The 21,703-nt window shown below is 42.1% G+C and overlaps 2 protein-coding genes across 2 annotated transcripts; one reads left to right on the top strand and one right to left on the bottom strand.

The window, feature by feature from the left end:
• The first annotated feature begins 3,256 nt into the window (after positions 1-3,256).
• On the top strand, positions 3,257-4,233 carry rcvrna (recoverin a). Its single transcript, XM_076143136.1, has 3 exons — positions 3,257-3,637; positions 3,906-4,017; positions 4,115-4,233. The coding sequence occupies exons 1-3, from the start codon at positions 3,257-3,259 to the stop codon at positions 4,231-4,233; spliced, it is 612 nt and encodes a 203-aa protein (XP_075999251.1).
• A 2,586-nt stretch (positions 4,234-6,819) lies between these two features.
• Positions 6,820-20,747, bottom strand: gas7a (growth arrest-specific 7a). The gene is made up of 10 exons (XM_076143053.1): positions 20,520-20,747; positions 15,686-15,775; positions 14,395-14,510; positions 13,227-13,301; positions 12,199-12,277; positions 10,524-10,655; positions 9,303-9,426; positions 8,113-8,192; positions 7,935-8,033; positions 6,820-7,364 (listed from the first exon to the last, which is right to left on the bottom strand). Exons 1-10 carry the CDS (start codon positions 20,646-20,648, stop codon positions 7,251-7,253), a joined length of 1,038 nt encoding a protein of 345 aa, XP_075999168.1. The 5' UTR covers positions 20,649-20,747; the 3' UTR covers positions 6,820-7,250.
• Between the last annotated feature and the right edge of the window lie 956 nt (positions 20,748-21,703).

The raw sequence follows: 21,703 nt of genomic DNA, 5'->3' as shown, positions 1-21,703 counted from the left end.
TTATCTTCTAATGTGGTCCAGAACTGTCCGAGTTTGATTTATGTCTCAAATTAAATCATGATCAATATCCATTTCACCTCCAAAGACTCCACCAAAGGTAACAGTCAAAGCCGATACCTGCTCTAAACATACAGCATATGCTATGTAAGTTTGAAGTCTGAAGTGAGAATTAAAGCTCATACGTTAAAGAAGAAGTTGATCCAAATGCTCCAATGCTTACTTGCGCCATCGAAAGTGTGAAAAACAAACACTTTCTCCTCTCGTGGGTTTGAACATATTGTGTTGGTGCTGCCTGCTGAGCGGTGATCACATATAGCAACGAGCATCAGCTGATCCTCTCACCCCCATATGAGCTGCACGGTAAACTGAGCACAGACACAGACTGCAAATACAACAGCTCATCCCATCTGTTCCTCCGTCACAGGCACGATTATATCATGCATAGTTTGGGCTCTTAACGAATATAAGACGCCTTGATTGAGCTTAAGCACTGTAAGTCATTCTCAATTTAATTCACTTCTGCCAATGATGGAGGGATTTTTGTGCGTTCAGTGGCGAGGATGATGAACAATCTTTTGTCTCATGCCTGTAGACTGCCACGGATTCACATACAGATTTTGAAATTCAATATTCAATCTGTTCCTCCTCCTATAATGATATTATTTGCTGTTTTATTTTGAAATCCAGGAATGAGATAATCTGTGTCCAGGAACTAAACCCGATAAGTATTCCAGGAAGGCACAGGGACATGAAAGGTGATCCATGTCTAACAATAAGCTTCTTCTTGTTGATGTGGTACATCATTCATTCAAACCACCACCATTTCAACTATTCCCTTGTGTGGTTTGTTGCCATTGATTGCCAGCTCCAGTGGAGATCAAGAGATGGTGGGGTAGGTGGGCCCAAAACCTCTGTCCACAGTTCCAATCTGATTAGTCCACAAACCAGTAAATCCTCCAAGGCAAGTATTTATTAATATTTCCACAGCCTATGAAGCTGAAGGAGGAGAAGGCTTGCAAACAACATTATGAAAAATTATTTTAATCCAGTATATATCCTTATATACACATATATTGACATGTGAATATTTGTTTTATGTTAAAAGGTAGGATAGGACTTGTAAATAAGTCTGGTAAGATAAGAACCAACCTTCATTTCAGGGAAAGATAATCCCAAAAACACACACTCACACATCTAACTTTCATAATTGTATACATTATATAATGCATAAATTAAAGTATTCTAATTATTCACTGGCATTCCTGACTGCTCATCAGCCTGCTCACAGGAGAAAAGTATTCCAGTGTGGAACTTCCTCATGAGGAAGTTGAGGTTGGAGCTGTTGAAGCAGATGCACAACCACTGTTTAACCTTGGCTGGTAGTCCTGTGCAGAGAGGTTTACCACCTTCCTGGTCCCCTTGCACCAGTAGCTGGTGGTCACTGCTGATACGGCAAAAGCAAACAGCACAAGGATGAGGGCGAGTGCCAGATGGGCCTGATGGCTTCACTCTAGCCTCATGATCTGCAGCCACTGTGTACATCAGATCTTCATCATCTTGTTGTATATGGGAGAGTTCTCGACATCCTTCCAGTCTGCTGATTAGAAGATTCATTCTCCTCTCTTCCATTACAACAGTATGATCCCAGCACTCCACTGACTATGCAGACTCTTACTTTTCACCCTCTGCTGCTTTTCTGACCCCTTCCTCCACTCCAACAAGTCTTTGACTCCCATATTATCCATTACACATAGCAAATTACATACCAGACTTCCATTCAGCATATTAATGAAGACAGATTGATACAAGTTTAGTTTATAATCCAAAGCACAATTATCCTTTTGGCATGTCCCTGATTATTTTTCTCCTCCTGCATTTCATCTCTCAACACATCTTAAATAAATGCAACGACAGACGCAAGACCAAATACATGCTTCATAGTTGATAACCCGTGACATATTGTGCACAGTCTCATATAAAAATCCTTCCATAATGCCTGGCCATGCATCTGTTCATCTCTACACGATGGCTGACGTGGGATAAATCACCAGAATGAAGACAGATTCCTATGTGCAGGACACGACGGATGTTTGGAGGCTGGACATTGAATTCATTAATCAGAAATGTTTGTCTGTTTAACTCTGCCTGAAAAATGAGCAGGGCAGCAAAGTATGTTTATGGAAGGAAAGTGTGAATGCTAAGCACATGGATGTAATCAGTCTCCTGAGAATGAAGGTAAGCATGACAAACTGTGTGAGCAGGGGCCCATTGCTCACACCTACTGACATGTTGTGCAACCCCAGCAGGAGTTGCACAACATGTCAGTAACCATCCTGTAATCAGTGCTTTTTTGATGGTTGTCTTGTTAGTTGACGTCAAAATCCACAATCTTGCATCACCAGTAAAAGATTTTAGGGTTTTTGGGAGGTGCTAATTAATATAAAACAAACAGCCATTACACACAACACATACACCCCAATACTTGAATTACCTCCACTCCACTGTAGCTTTGGTGCCTCTGCAGCAGATGGGTTTTATAATCTGGTTTGAGATTATTACAGACACAGATAATCCTATCCCACTGTAGAGGAGCACCACAACAAACCTGAGCGTCCACAGTGCTGTCTCATGTTTTTGTCTTCCTATGTCACTGTAAGTCAGGGGATATACAAAGCTGATGGTGGAACGAGAAGCAGGTGTGTGGTAAACTCAGGGGTGACATCAACGGGACAGGTGAGGAATGGCAGGTTCTGAGTGAACACAAGGGATCGAGATTTAGGTGTGTGACACATTACAGTAGTGCAACAATCTAGATTTAAAAAAAAAACCTTTAAACACAAGTATATACTGTGCATCACTGGATAGAAGAATCTGGATAAACTCAGTTCAGGCAAGTTTATGTTCTTCTTCATCCATAACTCCACAACAGGTTATCTTTGTTTAGCTATTTATTGTTGTTAGTAGTAACAGTTTCAATGTCATAATAGCGTTACGTGGTTATCCTCTTAATCTGGACAGGCTGCAAGGATTTAGGTAGTGAAAACCATAATCCTGCTGAGTACCTTGAGGAGCTGCTGTGAAAGTAAGACACAGTAAACCAGAGAAGAGACAAAGAGGTCTTGACCCCAAACCCAAAACAGCAGAGGGACAACGAGGCAAAAGAGAAGAGCAAAACAATACAGCTGTACGGATAAATTAGATTAAATTTAAGAGGGGAAAAGGAACCTTATTTCCTTTGCCAGTGCAAGTTTACAGCATGGGGAATACAAAGAGCAGTGCACTGTCAAAGGAACTCCTGGAAGAACTGAAGTCCAACACCAAATACTCAGAGGCTGAGCTGTGTACCTGGTACCTGTCCTTTCTGAAGGAGTGTCCCACTGGGAACATTAGCAAGGAACAGTTTGAGGGTATCTATGCCAGCTTCTTCCCCAATGCAGACCCCACAGCGTACGCCCGCCACGTGTTCAGGAGCTTCGACACCAACGCAGATGGAACATTGGATTTTAAGGAGTATATTGTTGCTTTGCACTTGACCTCCGGTGGCAAGACCCTGCAGAAGCTGGAATGGGCCTTTGCCCTGTATGATGTGGACGGGAATGGAACCATCAGCAAAAATGAAATCCTAGAGATTGTTAAGGTATTTATCATTATATATCTTCATCTTTCAGGATTCTGGTCCTAATTCCATTAATTCTATTGAATTGAATCTTAAATAGCTTCAAATTCTTGTAAATGTTGTAATTTTTTGGGATCAGTTGAAGGTGTATACTGTTGTTTGTACAATTTAGAGAAATTGTTCATCAATCATAAAATATAAGATAGAACAATAATGTATACATTACGTAAATGTCACGCCAATATTCATAGTACAATTTAAGCAGTGTTTTAAAATGATTTTCTCACAGTCGATATTCAACATGATTCCTGCTGATGACCAAAATAATCTCCCTGAAGATGAAAACACACCGGAGAAGAGAGCAGAAAAAATCTGGGAATTCTTTGGAAAGCAGGAAAATGGTGAATAGGATGGAAATCTAAACGGAAATTAACATCTTTAGGAGTTTTTTCGTAATTTTTATATCCTGTACTCACACAATGTTTTGTCTATTCACAGATAAAATCGCTGAAGGTGAATTCATTCAGGGCGTAATGGACAACAAGGACATCCTGCGGTTGATTCAATACGACGAACCTCAGAAAATTAAGGACAAGCTGAAAGAGAAGAAGAATTAACGTCTGGGATGAAACAAATTCTTCCTCTTTGTTTCAAGACTGTTCTCTTTTCTTTTTTGGGTATTTTTCTGGTCACAACAAGCAGTGTTGTTTTTTGTCTCTGTGTCTGAGGAAACAGTAATATGATCACATTTATTGACTGCAAAACATGGAAATAGTTGGTTTTCGGTCCAGGAGTGCTTTTGTACACCCAGTAGGAGATGACCTGAGACATTCTGGATCTATGTTGAACGCACGGTGACATCATTCCAGACCTTTTCATCTCTGAATTGATGTCCGCTCATGTTTCTAGCACTTGAAACATGACAAACCAGACCCCACCCGTCATGCTTGCCTGCCAGACTTTTCCAGATGGTCCGATTGACTTTCTTATCCTGTTCGGGTTCCACCGTGTTTTTCACAGTCTGGTTCCCTCATTAATATAATAGCTGTAAAGTCGGGACAAGAGCTCCTTATGAAGGGAATTAGGCTCAAGTTAACAATCCGCGTGCATCAGCTAATCCTGCTAAGAGCTGAAGGTCAGTTGAAACAAACAATCGCCTCAGTCTTTGTGGTTGGAAGTAATATATATGCTCAAATAAAATAAAGATTGGGACTAAAAGCTGTTGAGGAAGTCATTGTTTGTGAGTCGTGTGTGTAAAAACAAGGGACAAGAGAGAAGGAGAATAATTGAGATGACATTAGCAGCTAACCTGACATTTGTAGCAAATTTTAGCTTTGAATATTAATTTATTTAATTTGCTAACGAATGGCTTTTGAAGTAGCAAACAGTTAGCTATAGCATCTACTTTAATTTTCAATAAATACATTAACTTACATTCAAATACTTTTGATATTGATGTAAAATCAGATGCGTAGTGACTTTTCCTCAATTATTTAAGTAAGTACATAAGTAAATGTTACTTTTAACAACATGATTGATAATGAGATATCTATATTCTTACTCAGCGACATCTTAGCAGTACTTCCTCCACATCTATAAGCAACATTTAAAGCCAAAAGTGTCACATAATCACAAAGAAGGTTCAGCTAATACGTAAAGGTTCTCCTCTGTCCCAATTCAAATGTGAAAAACCATTAAAGACAATATGTACAATATTTCATTTTTAAGGAGTTTTGATTTATTTTGGACACTGCATTCCACAGTACACTGTCTGGACATTGGTCACCTATGATTAAACATTCCTAAAACAGCGGAAACATTTGATTCAATGCACATAATGGAAAATATTTGTCACAGTCAGGCAGTTAACTCATTTACGGCATCATGAAATTTCTGATCCTTGTCAAGAACATTTAGTTGGAACATAATAACTTGTCACATTTAGTGCACGACATTGACACACTGATAAACTTACAACAGATATGCTATTTAAACCTGCGCTGTTGTACTTTGGGTTAAGCATCAAAGCAAATCTAAACATACTGAATCCCTCAGATCTGATTCAAATAAAGGTGACTTTTCTTTACTGAATGCAAAACATAAGTAATAGTAAATAGTAAATATGATTGCACATTACTCACTGCCAATGTGTCGATGGTTAAGCAGGTAAACATTGAATCCTTCCTTTTTTTTAAGACTACAAGATGCACAAGGATTATGACTTCTATCAGATAGGTTATTTTGAAATTGAAAACAATGGTCACAGAAAGGTGATTATCCTATTAGATCCAGAACACACAAACTGCAACAAAAATGTAGAGACAGAGACAGACGTAAACGCACACGTACATGTAAACACAGACACTTACTGTACATGCAGTTAAAATGTCTATTTTCTTTGTGCGAGTAGGAGTTTTCAGTTGGCGTTTGCTCAACGTGCTTGTCAGATTGATCCAAATCAATGGTGAAAGACAATCTGTTACTTGTACTGCAACAACCACAAAACCACTCCAATTTCTTGTTTTTTTTCCAAACAATATGCATGTCATCGTTACATAATTTAGAGCAAATTCTGCTTTCTGCTGCATATCACTCCATTACCAAACATCACCATAAAGATATTCTCTGTACATTTACCAAAAATAAAACAAACAACATTGTACAGTACAAACACCTCATCGGGCCAAAGACTGAGGCCTGTTAAACATTTGACGGCAAAATACATCTAGCTTGTATGTACAAATGTACACTGATGCAGAATAGAATACAGTATATCAAGAACATTCCAGGTATATAACCGTTAGGCACTAAAAGGTGTTTCAGTGTAACATGGACCACCTTTTTCCTCGGGACTGATCCAAAATAAACCCTGGCCTGAATCCGATCCACCACATGCTGGGACCGAATTCACCGTCTGAATCCTGTATGTTTGTGTATTTAATCAGTTGAGGTTACTGGATAACAACGCCGTACATTAATTCCTATGTTTTGTGAGAAAGCTCACAGAATGTTACTGACAACATAGCAGAGTACCTTGTGTTAAGTATTTAACTAGAATTTAAGTCTTGCACATACTCAAAACAACCATCGTAGTTCCACAAAATGTGCAGCTCTCCATTTACAATAAAAGCAAGATATTCAAAACATGCATTTCCACTTAACTGAACCAGCAAAATATGAAAATATATCATATTCATTCCAAGATATGTCAGTATGCTTCAATATCTGTATCTAAAATAAAGGTATTATCAGACTTTTTGCCCAAACAGGAAAGGTTTTGATAGAAGCTAAACTAAACAAGTCAAAATACATTTTTAATACTCTCCACTTTACAACAGGTACACAGCTGAATATGATAAATGGCATTCAAGAAGCTAATGTAGACGATATTATGACTAAAATTTAGAAGGAACATGCTGGTAGTTTTATGATCCATGACTGTTTCCTTGACTCAAACTGCAATAAGTATGAATCTTTGCTCCTGTTATTTGTGTCAGAGAGGATGAACAGACAGCTCAGTCGCCTGAACATGCACCGTCCTTGTACCAGTGTTATTGGAAGTCATCTGAGACTCCGCCACTGTGGATGTGTTGTAATACTGAAGACAGAGGGGCTGAAGCCACGTCAGGTGGGTCTATAAGCTCATATCAACAGGGCGAACCTCTCCGGTTTTATTCTCCTTCACCCACAGCTCTCTGTCTTTGGCTGGATCCACGGTCTGGAGCAGCTGGTCGACCGGCTCCACCGTCTACAAATACGGACAGAATAAAACAATGGCACTTTTTACAATTCATCCAATCGTCTCACCATGTCACACAGAAGACAAATGAAAGAAATGGAGTGGACATGTATTTTCAAGAACGTTGAATGATGAAACCTTAACAGAACTACAGGTCAGATGTTCCTGTTTTTTAAAACAATACAGCAGGTTTTCAGAACTTTCCATGGAACATTATGGGAAACATATCGTTTACCAAGATTAAATATTCTACAAATGTTCAAACTAATTTCATGAGGAAACGAGGAACATTTACTTGTTTCTACGTGTTCTCCACTAGCTTATATCCTCGTATAACCTACTTCCACATGCGTTTCACTGTGCTTACTTTGAGGTAGGAATTTAGGTCATAAAGATTTATGTCAGGAGAAACCAGGTCACTAACTTCACTTCTGTATAAGGGGAAATGAGGATAAAATGAGCTGGAGCGGATTTATTGCCCACTAAAAACACACTCCAGTTTATGTGGCTGCCTGTAAATATCTCATCTCCAAAACAGAAACACAGGCATGAAGCTCAGCATATCAGCAGTAAACTCACACTCTGGTTGAACATGTCAGTTTCATGCCGCAGAGTGGTGTACTGGCGTAAATGCTGCTGGATCCACTCAATCCGGTCAACCTCCAGTTTCTCCAGCTCCTGAAATATCACAAAGACAAAAGTCAAAAGAAGTCGTTTGAAGTATTGCAGTATTTCCACTCCAATGACAAAGTATTACCATGCTTGAAGTGACCATTTCCTCAAACCACTTGCACTGGGTTTGGTTGTAAAGATCCACACAGCGCATCAGGTCGTCCCCTGAAGAATGCAGAAAGAAAGAAGAAAGGAAGGTCAGGAGGTCAACCAAGCTGTATTCACTGATCTATCACCACAGGGAAAAACTGATCATTGTCTCACCAAATACAATTTTTTGTCCAATTGTGTGTAATCTCATTGGTTGCATAAGCAGTGGCACATATGAAGCTAAATCCTTAATAGTCAGCAGAGGGCGCTCACAAATCATTTCTCTGTGTACATCAGAGACGTTCTCCTGAGTACATCTACTTCCAATCCTTAATTCTTTTGAAGTTTCATGAAAATTGGATCCCAGATTTTACCATTAAAGTGAAGAAATACATTAGTCAGAATAAAATATATGGAAATAGAAATCTATATCTGAGGTCTTTATTATTTATGTATTATTTCCATCTCTGGAATGAAAATGGGTAATATTTTCTTTCAACATTCAGACTAAAGCTGTGGGATATTGCATCTCTGTTCTATCCTGACACACAGAGTCAAATCAGAGGGTAACCTATGAAAATTCAGTCCGTGTAGTTAAAACACGTCTGTGTCCATGACAGCGTGTGCAGCGAGCTGGAACGACATTTGCTCCAACCTTTAGGAAGCATGGGTGATCACCTATACAAGGGTGACATCATTCAGCTGTTTCTTATGAGCTTTATTGATTCATGCAGTGGACTGTGACTAATCTACCCAGTGGCACAGAGAGAGACAGAGACAGAGAGAGAGAGAGAACTTCCTGTACTGCATTTGCAGAACTGCATGCGAGAGCAATTACAACATTAAAATGTCAAACAGTATGTATCACAAGTAATATGTCTCACTTATCTTATATTCATACTAATGATGAAACCCTAAAGGGGAATATTCGCATAATAACAACACATATCATGTCACGGCAAACAGAAAGACCATTTCCCTTCTGCATGCACTTCTCTGCTACAGAGAACATGGACTATGTACTGTGCACTATGTACTCCCTGGTGGGTGGCTGTGGGTGAAGGGGGAGCAGCTCCATATTAATGCTTTTTAGATTTCTGTGATGTTTCAGTATGACTGAAATGCATCCACAGGCGCTCAGTGGGAATGTGCACTTGTTTTAAAGCTGAATCCACGACCTCTCACCTGCTTGTGTGGATTTCCGCCGTGCCTTCTTTATGTCCTCCTCCGTCTTGTTGCTGAGTTTAATCTCCAGCTGCTGGGTTTTCACCTCCAGATCCTTCTGCCTGTCTGCTAGGGCTTTACGGGACTACACACACACACACACATACAGCAGAGTGGGACGTATGAATGAAGAAACAATGAGTCACTCAGCATAATCCTTAGATTTACTGTACCTACATTAATAACAAGAGTCATTACAGCCTTTTCCTGTTGGTAACTGACATTCATGTTCCAATCCCGGTTTCATCCTTTAATCTCTACTTAATCCATGTAACTGAATCTTTTCCTTTTCCTCTCTATTGAGCCGACTCTCCAAGGTCACAGTGTGATCGTGTTTGAATGGTGAACGTACAGTTACATTGATATTTAAGCCCATAAGAAGACTGAGGCATTCTAAACTACCACCTATAGGATGGTTTCAAGTTGTGGAACAGAAATAGAGGTTAGAGTTCTCTGATCTTCATTGATGGATTAACTTCATTATCAGTGGGTAAATAGGGAATGAAATGGTTTCGATTAGCATAAACCCACAGTTAATAAGACAAACAAACATTAATATTGATGCAGACTGTGACTATATAATAGCTATAAATAATTCACACAATGTTTTAATTGCATACAATATGTGCATCTTGCAGCTGTAAGTAAGCGTTGGTGAATTAAGAAGAGGAAGAGCAATAAACACTCATACACTTGCAAACCACTGGGTGACATGAAACCATAAAACTATATAAGCTGTATGTATTTATCAGTTGTTTGCTTATTTATAATAACATATCCACAATAGAACTATTCTTAACACTGCAGATTTGAGAAATTGCATCCAAAGCCTCTCTGTCTTTGCGTTCAGCTGAGGGGTAAAGTTGACATACTGAGGAAGAGGAGGGTGACGGGAGGCCGTATTTGGAATAAGAGATAACGCGAAGGGACCTGCTTCCATTTCATCCTTCACTTGTTTCATTTCCACGAGTGCAGACTCAGCACTGCTGCCGCTCACCATGACTTCACCAGCAAGCCTCCCAAATAAAACTCAAAATGAGACGCAGCCAGATCAGCAGAAATATGCTAAGACAGTGATTTAGCAGGTGGGAAGCTGCAGAAGGTGGGATATTGATGGAAAGATGGATTCCATTTTGCATAAAGACAGATTTATCAATGTGTGTGTGTGAGTGTGTGTGTTACCTTCTCCACACTTGCGTAGCGACTGGCCAGCTGCTTCCTGAGGTCTGCGATGTGGTGGTCGTACTTTTTCAGGTCCTTCTTGAAGTTGTCGGCCCTGAACGTTAGTAAGGGCTTCTCTACCTCAGTGTGGAGCTGTGGAGAGTGAGACGCGTCATTCAGCAGTTGGTCTTCGAAGGACATTTTACACTTAGTCACTCAGTGCGTCCTGGACTGATTGGGCAGATCGGATTGCAATCTGTTCAGCCCATGACGGCACCAAGTGTAGGCGCATTTCATCTACAGGAAATCTCCACCCAGACACACACACGTATGTGCACATTCTTTCTGCTGCTTAGCAACAGCTTCATGGAACTATTAATATGTGTAAAAAAACTAATAATTTATAGTTAACTGTTATTTTATGGGTTTGCAGGGGGTACATACTTCTATTTGGGGGTCTATATGTGCCTGCGCTCCCTTTTTGCAATACTCCTGTGCACATGGAGTGAAAATGGTATTTAAGGTACTGTCTCTTTTAAGAAACCCTCTGAACAGGCCTGAACAGCCATTCATTAGCCCTGTGCTTTGAGGGTGTGTTTAACCATGAGTGTAGGCATATCAATTCAAATCTATTACACACTTAAACTTTCATTCAGAGGGAAGAATAACACAAAACACAATATGACCCCTTAAAAGTGATTTTTAGCAGACAAGACCTGTGTTGGTAAATGTTCCAGAATTGCATATTCCACAAGTGCATTTCCTTTTCAAAGTAAGATCCATTGTATAAAACAAATGACTACACATTGTATTTATAATAAAACTGTCAAATAATAAAGTCCAATATGAACCAAACACATTTCTAATAGAGATGACAGAAAGTCCAATAAATGTTTTAGAAATGTACAGGAATCCCAAAGGTATGAAACGAATGTAATGAAAAGCAAATTCCCTTTTAAAATATTCTTACAAAATGCACCTACAAAAGCTTTTTAATTGCTTGTCAGTTAAGCCGGTCCTGCACATTGAATTGTAATCGAAAGCGAGCGAACTGGTCTGAAATGTATTTCACTGAAAAATAAATCAAAAAAACAAGCCTCAAACAAAACAAACCCAGTAGACTTGATAAGACTCTCATTCTCCAGCTAACCAAACATTACAATTTACCACCGCTTTCATAATAAGGCATGTGTCAGAGTGTTAGTGGAGCAGGGAAAAGCCTGCATCGCCCTAGGTGAACGCTTGTCAGAACGTCAGAGCTAATTAATAAGACAACAGAGGGCTATGAAAAGCTCAGAGGCAGCGTGCGCCTCACTTTAGGCCACTATATGGTTTCTGCATTGCTGGTAATTAGACCGCTGACGGGTCATTTTCTTCGGTCGACACCATCAAGGTTGAGGTAAACACACGCTGCCACCCCTGAATGCAGCCAGAGCAAACATCATTACTTACTCATCGATTCAGAACATTAAACACTTGACCCCAAGGTGCAGAAAAACTCACGGCGTCTTTAATCAACGCAGCATCCAGGGGAAGACAAATACTCCAACATGTTGGAGTCCAACATGTCAAGATTACGAATGACCTGTTGAAAACTATAAATGTTACTAGAACCATACTTCCTGTCACTTTTCTGCTGAAGTCTTTGAATTCACAGTTAATAACAATAACCCATTACTTCGTTAACAATCTTTACCTTGTTGGAGAACTTCAGATGCACCTCAGCCTCATCGTGGAGACTCTTCTTCAGCCGAGTCCAGGCTTCTCCAAGGGTCCTGGAAAACACATCATATCTGGTTTAAATCTGTTTAAGTTAGAGGAATATTTCAAGTAAAAAGCTTTTATACAGTTGAGGTGTGAAGCAAAAAACATTGGTTTCTATTTTTGTTGTCAGGGAAACTAACCTGAAACTGACCTGACATTGTCACGGTTACTTCACCTTGGCACTGAACAATTGCTGGTACTGAATCTCTGCCCTTGAAGTTTTTACAGAATTGCAGTGCACCTGACAGCTTGGATTTGTGGTCTTTAGCCCAAAAGGAAGTACAGTAACTGTTTCCCTGACTTAGCGCATCTCCGTCTAAAGCCTCAAAAAGCCTTCATGCAGCTGTTTTCACATGCTGAATGAAAAAAGCTCCACAAGATCCAGAAAATGGATTTAATGGAGTCAAACTTTGTCTCTGCATAGATGCTAGTGCCCTTATTCAATACAAAAGGAGGAACAGTTACCCTGCTAAATGTGTGTTTACTCCTTAATAAAGGTTTCTACCTGAAATTACTGTTGTTGAGGTTCTAAAAATGTGAAATGAAATCAAACATATCGCCTTTCTATTTAAAATGCTTAATCTATTCATATCAGAACACTATATCTGGATTTTGTTACATCTTTATTCCATAGTACAAACTACTCTTCTTTGCTCTTATGCCTTCAGGCATCTTTACCAACAGTTAAATCACTTAAAATCAATTCCCACCCCCTGCTTTAATCCTATTCCTTTCTCATTCTATTTTGATGGCAAAAAACAACAACAACATGCACAATTATAGAAATACAATCTACTGATCTGTGAGCCGAGGCCAGTCTGTCTGTGCTGAGAGCAGCTATCTTTGAAGGTGCATCCAACACATTAAGACAAAATGCGAAAAAGTAGTGCTGGTAAATTGAAATGGGCGGATTGATTGCGAGCCAAAGATGCACGCTGTGCAAAACCACACTGCGCTCACCCTTCCTCCTGTGCTGCCAGAGGGCTCAGGGACAGCTTGGAGAGGTTCTTGGCGTATTCCTCCTCGATCTTTATCCTGCAAAAGAGAGAGATCAATGCAAGACCCTCAGCTGCCTGGCTCAAGGGAGCGAGGAAATCTGATTTAGCAAAGGAGGAAATGCTTCAAGTTAGACAAATTCACCAATGCACTGAAGTATGACAGACACTTCAAGTACACTTTGCTGGAATGGAAAATGTCACACTCACCCATGACCCGTGCACATCTGTAACCCTGCTGCACTTCTGACACATTCAGTATTTTTACAGAACAGCCTGTTTCTGGAGCAGCAATCCTCATTTCCATCTTCACTTTAGAGAGTAAAATTTGAGATTTGCTCACACTCTCCCTGAGGGCCGTTCACAGCGGTCAGCCATGTTTGTGCCCTTTCTGACATTCACACCCGTGGCTGATTTCACATTTACCATCCACACCTGAGTAAATCTGTCACCTAAAGAAGGTCACAAGCCCCATTCTTTGGACTTAATGCTCAGATATTCAGGCACCAAGCAACTCAGGGAAACAACACAGAAAGGTCAGGACTGAAGGGGAAACTACTTGAAGGATTAGGGAGACTGAAGCCTCTCCAATCAAACTTGCAAGGAGAATCATTAACTTCCCAGGACCAGAGACATGAATAGACTCTTTGTCAGATTAGTTGGAGTTAATTATATAGAGAGACGTGGGATCGGATGTAAAACTTTCAAGTGAATTCCTTAGTATTCATGATGCTTTTGAAAACCTGGTCCGGATTCAATTAGCAGCCACATAACAGAGGGAATCTGTGAGTTGTTAAAACCTACAGCAGTCAGCCTAACAATCTGAGACTGTGGAGTGGGTGGAATTTGATCCAGCCTGTCCTCCTCCTTCCTACCTGCCTCCACAACTCCTCCCACCTAAAGAGTATGACGTGACTGAGACAATGGAGGAGGCGATTCCCTTTCTGGTAAATGTTTGGATTTATGGAGGACTGAATGGTTTTCTCCAAATCAGATTCCATCAGTAGGAGGTGCTACACAGACATGGCGCTGACTACAGAGCGCTCAATGTAGGGATCAGACCAAGATAAAATGCAATTTCTACAAAAATGTTCTAGACAGCAGTTGTAATTTTTTTTAATTCAAACATTTACCTCTCATGAATAAATTCAGACATCTCCTTCTGCATCTGTTTGCCCTTCAGCTGCTTCTGCAGGAGAACCTCAAAGCCCGCCACGGAGGTGGTCCCCTGGGGGTCTCTCTTGTCGGTCTGAGGGAGAGAAGAGCATCATTCGGTCACACCAACTGACTTATAGAATCACACGTATACGTTGGTGGACAGAATGTCCAGCACCGCCTCTTTGTTGTTTACGCTTGAGTGTGTAGGGGTTGGCGAGACTGAGTCAGAAAGCATATACGTGACTGTGTGAGTCACAGCTGCATGTCGAGGATGGCGTGCGTCAGCGTACTGGCGTCAATCAAAGATGTGTATTTTGTGTTTTCTCTGTGAATAAAAATTCTAGCAGGACTTGTGTGTTTGACAGGGCCAATGTGTGTTACCAGTTGGACCAGGGTTGGATTTCGCAAAGCAGGTTTGAGCTGTAGGCCGGCGAACTTACAAACCAGCACAAGCAACTTGGCATGACCGACTGCAAACAAGGAGCAAACGGCAATAAGAGGGAAGGAATGGGAATTGGTTTTCATTCAATTATACAAGCTCAAGGATTTTGATAAAAATCTACAGAAGTGTGTGAATTTAGGGGAAATGAAAATTGCAGGACCCACTAGAAGACCTTAGATGCAGAAACAATCAGTGTGTTTGCTCTCCATCAGCCTTCCACCTGTGATCTGAGTCCAACTCCCCCGCTATTATGAAATCCAATAAAGGAAGAACTGCAGACATTTCAAGCTTGCAGAAGAACATCGATCTGTCTTCAGGTTTGTTTTTTCTTCAAAATGAGTTGGAACTGAACACCACTGACCGACACGACCAGCATGAGAACTGAAAAGTGTCGTATACTGTGTTGTATGTGATCTCATTCCTTCATCTCATTCATCAGTGCAGCACAAAGCATTCTTCTCTGGAAATGTCACTGACAAATGTAGACACTATAACAACAAAGAGGGACAAGGAACCTCTGCTTTTGGCTGATGGAGTGGATGAAATGCCTGACGAATCAAGGTACTTCATCATATTCCTACATTTCTTTTGATTCGAATAAGTGGAAACAAATGTGGCATTACTGCAAAAAAGCTGCCTCATTAGGCAACAATACGGTGTACTCAGACTGAACATCTTCTGCCCGAGCCTTGTTTATAGTTACAGATCCTGGGCTTCAGTGAAGGACAAAGCAACTGGATCATCGCCTCATCATCATCTGGTTTTACTTTCATAATAAAAGGAGGAATTAATAAAGGCTTAACTATACAAACAGTAGATCTCACCCAGAAGTAATCGCAGTAGCTCCAGTCATTGGGCTTGAGGAGCTGCTGCTCCGGTCCTTCTCCATGTAGAGGAAAAGTCACACAGTTAATCTGAAGAAAGAAGAAACACACAAAATGAGAAACAAAGGTTTAATTACAGAGCTCCACAATGAAAAACAGTGACAAACAACAGAGCTGCTGAGCTGGGAGCCGAGCAGCTCTGTGAGGGTTTATTTGTGATTTTGCTCGTTAGATGAGGACATGAGCTGCAGCGTCTGTGGAAATGGTTGGAATGACGTCTTGTCTTTTGCAGCGGGAGGTTACGGGCCTGGGGTTTGTCTGGATGATGTGATGGGAGCACAAAAGGTCAGGCGTGAGTAAACATGAACGTGGTGATGTTGGCCATCCAGAAGGTGACCCATGGGCCTTCAGGGGGAGAGGGCGAGGTGGGTGAACCTCCCTCAAATCAGCTGTACCCACATGAGAATATGTGGCGTTGCAGATAAACACACCCAGCACTCAGACTGAATACAGACTCCATGGTCCACGGCGTCCTCAATTACTCTTGGGGCTGCAATTATGTAATGTTGGCCATCTGCAAGCCCTCCCTCCTGGCACAGCGAGATACCCTCTGCTCTGTGCCACGGCAACCGCTGCTACAAACGACATGGCCGTCCACAATCACACAAGCTGTTCACAGAGGGTTGCAGAGTTTAAGACCGTGCCGCTGTGCTTTCATTGCTTTCGCTATAAAGATCAGGAAAACGGTGAACATGGAGCAACTCTGCACACAGGTGACATATGGCAGTGGAAGGAAACTTTTAGACCTGAAAGGAACAATTCTGAGTGAAATCCAAAGTTTGAATTCAGGGAAATGAGACCACACTTATTATGCAATTTGCTTTTCAAAGCATCTTTAAGCGATAAGCATAAATACGTGAGATAATTCAAATCCCAAAATGTATCTGAGAATAGCTCTGGAGTTCTACGGTGAAGCCAGTATGATCTAGTGTTAGTCATTGAAAAGAGAGATTTTGCCGATGAAGGCTATACATTATGAGAATAAAGTGGTGATATTTTACAACAAAAAGCTGTAATATTATGGACACAAAGTCAGAGTAATTTCCCACAGTTGCACAGTTGACAGTTCAGAGATAATAACAGCGGTGCCACAACGCAATGGATTTAATGTTTTAATAATTATAATCCTCTGCTATTAAGTATTTCCTTATTCCAAAATAGGTTGACATGATTCTGAACATTATGACTTCGTTTAAGATGGGACTGATCCGATTCCATTTTTGCTATTTGCATGTTCAAGGCGTATCTAATATGCACCACATGTGAGCAGTTGTAAATGTAAATGTAGTGGAAGATGCAGGTCACACATTGCTGTTGATTTCACAGTTTCCTCTGATTTTCCACGTCTTGTGTGTCGCAACGTAAACAGAAGCAACACCGAAATTGAACACGCTCCTGTGATAGTATACATGAGAATGCTGGGATGCAGCCTGGCTCAGCGCTTAGACTGGAAACGTGGGTGTACTTTTCATAGATTACATCTGATACAGCTTTGACCATCAAACATATTCTGCATGACAAACCTGAAAGGCCCATGAGCACTCATCACTGACCCACTCTCTCTCTCGGCTGCCAGCGCACCACTCGATCTGAACCGCTTCCAACAAACAACAAACAGTCAGAAACAGATGAGTAGTGTGCTTTCATTCTTTATGTAATCACCGAAATCCACACAGAAGCCAGTTGCCATTCAGGTAAACTGGTATGAGAGAAGGAAAACATGGGCTTTGCAGCGACGTGCATAAACAACAGAGGGACATTGACTTGTAGAAACACTTTCTAATCTAAATGAACAGTGGCTCATGATTTACTCTGCACGCCCAGCAGTCACTTTGTTCATTTTCTGCCTCAGAGATCATACTGATTGTCATGGGCACCAAATTTTCCATTAGAATGGCTCCATATCTATCATGGATGTTGTTTATCTCCCCCTCACATCCAGCTGAAAATGAGACCATTTATCTAAAGAAAGGCTGTCTCCCTAAGTCACTTCTCTTTTATGGGTGCTTAGCGAGGTGCTCCAGGGTTAGGACTAAAATATTAATATAGATTACCTTCACGACACAGGGAAACTCAGCGTGTAATCAATCCTTCTGAAGGAGTCGGTGGCTGTGAGGATGTTTGAAGTTCAGGTCTTAAAAAAGTTGAAGCTTATACGCTGAATAGTATCCATGAACATTACTTCAGCTCAACATGAAGCCCATTAGGCTATTAGCAAACAACAGCACCAGTTTGTGGGGTGAACTGGGACATTTTGTCCTCACTCAGTATCGGTAAACATTGGCTCTCGTGGGGTTTTGTGTGTGGGGCTGGAGGCAATAGCTCATTTGATCACACATTTTGGTCTTTTTTATTTCTTTCTCTATTTGTTTTGCTGAATAGAGGGAAAAAAATCATGACAGAGTGAAAGAATAAATGGCCCACGAGACACATAAAAGTAATGGTTTGGCAGTCAAACATACAACCGGGAAACACAATATTCCTCATCACTCATACTTACTCTCCCTCGCACGCACGCACGCTCGCACGCACGCACGCATGCACGCACGCCTGCCCGCACGCATGCTCGCACGCACGCACGCATGCACGCATGCACACCCATTTCTGACAACATGAATTCTGCTACAGCGAAAGAGACTGTAGGATGCTCTGCCACTGTTGCTAAGCGACAAATTACTTTTGCTGTAAAAGGACCCCCCCATTACACCGCATGTAACAAAACAATCACAGACTTCCTCTCTCTTCTTGCTTTTACGTTTCCTTCTCTTCTCCTGTCTGTTATTCATTTCCCACCAGCTCAGACTGAATGAGACCGCCCGCTCTGGCACAATCCAATCCAAATGACCCGTCCAACTCCCGCCAACGAGGCCCGATGATGCTGTTCCCCGAGTGTCTACACAGAACAGAGCATAGCAACAAGTCAAGCAGCACTTGAATCAATGTTTAATAAGGTGAAAAACATTGAGGGCTGAAGCAAACGCACTCAGTCTGACAGTCACATCGCTGCGCATTGGTCACACTTTACATCCTCTTGAAGGTGAAAGCAAGGTTATGGCTCCTTCTCCTATCTGATGTGCAGGCCTTGGAGTCCTGTGGGAGTCCATTTTGCCAACAGTCATGCATGTGCATGTCTCCATGACAACTGCAGGGCTGTCAGGGTTGTGTAACGGGAGGTGCACCATAGCAAACAAAAAGACACCTTTGTGGTCTGACGTCATGCAATCATGGCTTTGGATCCATGTAATCACTTGGACGCATTTAATCTTAGTATGTGACTCATCTGCACAGTTATTTTGTAATGAATGATCCTCTCATTCAAAAAAAAAAGAGCCCTTTTTTGTACGCTTTAAGAAAGGAAGAGATGTGCACATGATGTCCTCTTCTCCTGCTGTCACATTGGTTTGAGAAGCAAACAGTCTGCTCATAAAGTGCTGTTATGGCTCCACATTACATGAGAATCTACTGGAATTGTGAAACCAAAGCTGTCAACAATGGATCTAAGCGCTGTGAAAGCCTTTGAAATGGCCATGAAAAGGTAGACAAAGACAATAATCTCATTCACGCGGCACACACACACACACACACACACACACACACACACACACACGCACGCACACGCACACGCACACGCACACACACACACACACACACACACACACACAGTGAATATGTCTCTCCTATGGCAGTATTTTCCATTTTCAACAGCCATTAATCAGTGCTATTGCTTTTGTCACCATGGAAACTGGACTTGCTGCATCTCTTGCAGGAGGGTTGTGGGTTTTTCACAATAGCCAGACTGACGGCTCCCGTGGCTGCAGCAGGTCAGCGAGCCCACCGAGCGCAAAAACAGCCCTGCGAGACACAAAAACACCTCTGTCTGTCTTCTCTCAGCGCAGCACTCATCTTCACCACCACCACCACACGTTCTCCTCATCTCTCCTCCTCCTACAGTCATCAATATAGACTACAAGATTACATAAGCCTAGCCACTGTCCAGGCATCTTAACTGTATAGATCCAGCCAATAACCGCACTCTATAAAATGTGTTTGACGACTTGTGTAACAATCTAATCACAGATTGCCGTGACTGTATCTGCATGAATGTGTCTGCAGATACTGATCGAGTTCATCACAAGCCTGTGATCACTTTCCAAATACAGCATGTGGACAAACTGCAGTACTGTGTCCCGCACTGCCCCATAGATTCACCCGTAGACCAATTTAAGGCTGGAAAAGGGGACATCCAGGACCAAGAACTTGATGAGAAAACCCCGCGAAAGATGACTTCTTTCATCTGACAGACAAAAGATGGTGATTCTAAATATACCAGCAACATTCTGCAGGCTGCAACAAAGGCTTTGTACTTCTCTAAACCATTTCAGTGTAGTGAAAATGCTCTGGCTGTCTTTTATCTGCTCCCTACAAACCTAATTCCTTCTTTGACAGGCACGTGTGAAGCATTAATCAATACTATGGACCAAAGCCAGTCAGTTGATGGGATGGAAATGGCTGCAGGATTCGTTAACAGCTCCTTCATTGAGAATAATGTGGAATTGAATTTGTTGTCTATGGGGTTCCCCAAGCTACTCCACAGCTTCACTCAACCACAATACAAAACGCACAAACATTTACTGTTGATGGAAATGTGGGGAAATGTCAGTTTTGGTAGGATGGAGACAGAGCGACAACAGAGCCGGAGCGGCTGACAGAAGCAGGAGGTGGCATCAGAGGAGAGTAAGAGAGGAGGATTACAGTGGAGCTGCTGGGTACTCACGGTTATCTTGGTCTCCTTGACCTCTTTGATCTGCCTCTTGGCCGGAGAAACAGCGCCAGGGGGCTGCGGGGCGAGACAGGAGGGATCGTCAAAACTCTCCTCAGTGTCAAAGCTGGCTTCCATCATCATCCCTCTCACCTCCTCCTGCTCCTCTATTCTGGGAAAGCCTCTCTCTCTCTCTCTCTGTCTCCACACACACACTGAGGCTTCCTTCAGTCTCACAGCCTGCGCTGCCAAGCTACAGAGTGAGTGGAGTGGAGTCTCGTTGCAGGGTTGTGTGTGTGTGTGTGTGTGTGTGTGTGTGTGTGTGTGTGTGTGTGGTAGCGTTAGGGGGTGGGGTGTCGAGGAGGGAGGGGGGGGCGGGGGGTTGGGGGTAATCGGCTGCTGCTCTGGGAGTGTGACGGAGTCTAGCCCCCGGACACGCTGCCGTCAGATGAGTTTTGAGGCTGGGTGGGAGAAGATGGATGGAGCCTGTGAGGGACCTCTGGGTCTTTCCCCGCTGTCCATGCCGACAGACCACTGAGGCAGCACATGCACACAGACACTGAGGCAGAAGGGGAGGATGTGAGACACAAAATGCGAGGGGGGAGAACAAATGGGACAAAGAAAGAAGAAACAGTAAGAGCGGGAGAGAGAGAGAGAGAGAGAAGGAGAGGAGGAGGGGGATTTATTTACATGATCCTTGCCACACCTCCCCGTTTCTCCCCTGAGAGACCAAATAGTGAGGGAGGAGGGAGCATAGGTGGAGGTGCTGGTGTGTGTGTGTGTGTGATCATCATTCAAATGTTTGAATGATGATCTTTACAAGACTAATTACTATTGGGAGAGAGGCTGGAGGAGGGGGAGAGGAGAGGGGGTGGGGAGGGGAAACCAACAGCCAATGGAAATCAGCCTTGTTTGTGTTCATGATCATGTGGTGTTAAAAGAGGTGTGTGGGTGCGTGCCTGCGTGTGTGCGCGTGTTTGAGATCGGTACTGATTACACAGAGACAGTACATCAGAGAGGTTAGGAGGAAGAGCAGAGACAGATTATACAACATGAACATTTAGCAAAAACTAAAATGTGTGTATTTCCATCTTCTGTGCAATGCCTTGTCTTCAATTGTGTGTGTATGTGTGTGTGTGAGTGTGTGTACGTGGGTGTGGAAGAGAGAGGCGGCTACATCGTTATCTTTCTAGTGTGAC

This window comes from Genypterus blacodes, unplaced genomic scaffold (assembly GCF_046128005.1).
Source record: "Genypterus blacodes isolate CSIRO-AG114 ecotype Tasmania unplaced genomic scaffold, CSIRO-AGI_Gbla_v1 ptg000022l_1, whole genome shotgun sequence".
Lineage (NCBI taxonomy): Eukaryota > Metazoa > Chordata > Actinopteri > Ophidiiformes > Ophidiidae > Genypterus > Genypterus blacodes.
This window is presented reverse-complemented; position numbering and strand designations above follow the sequence as displayed.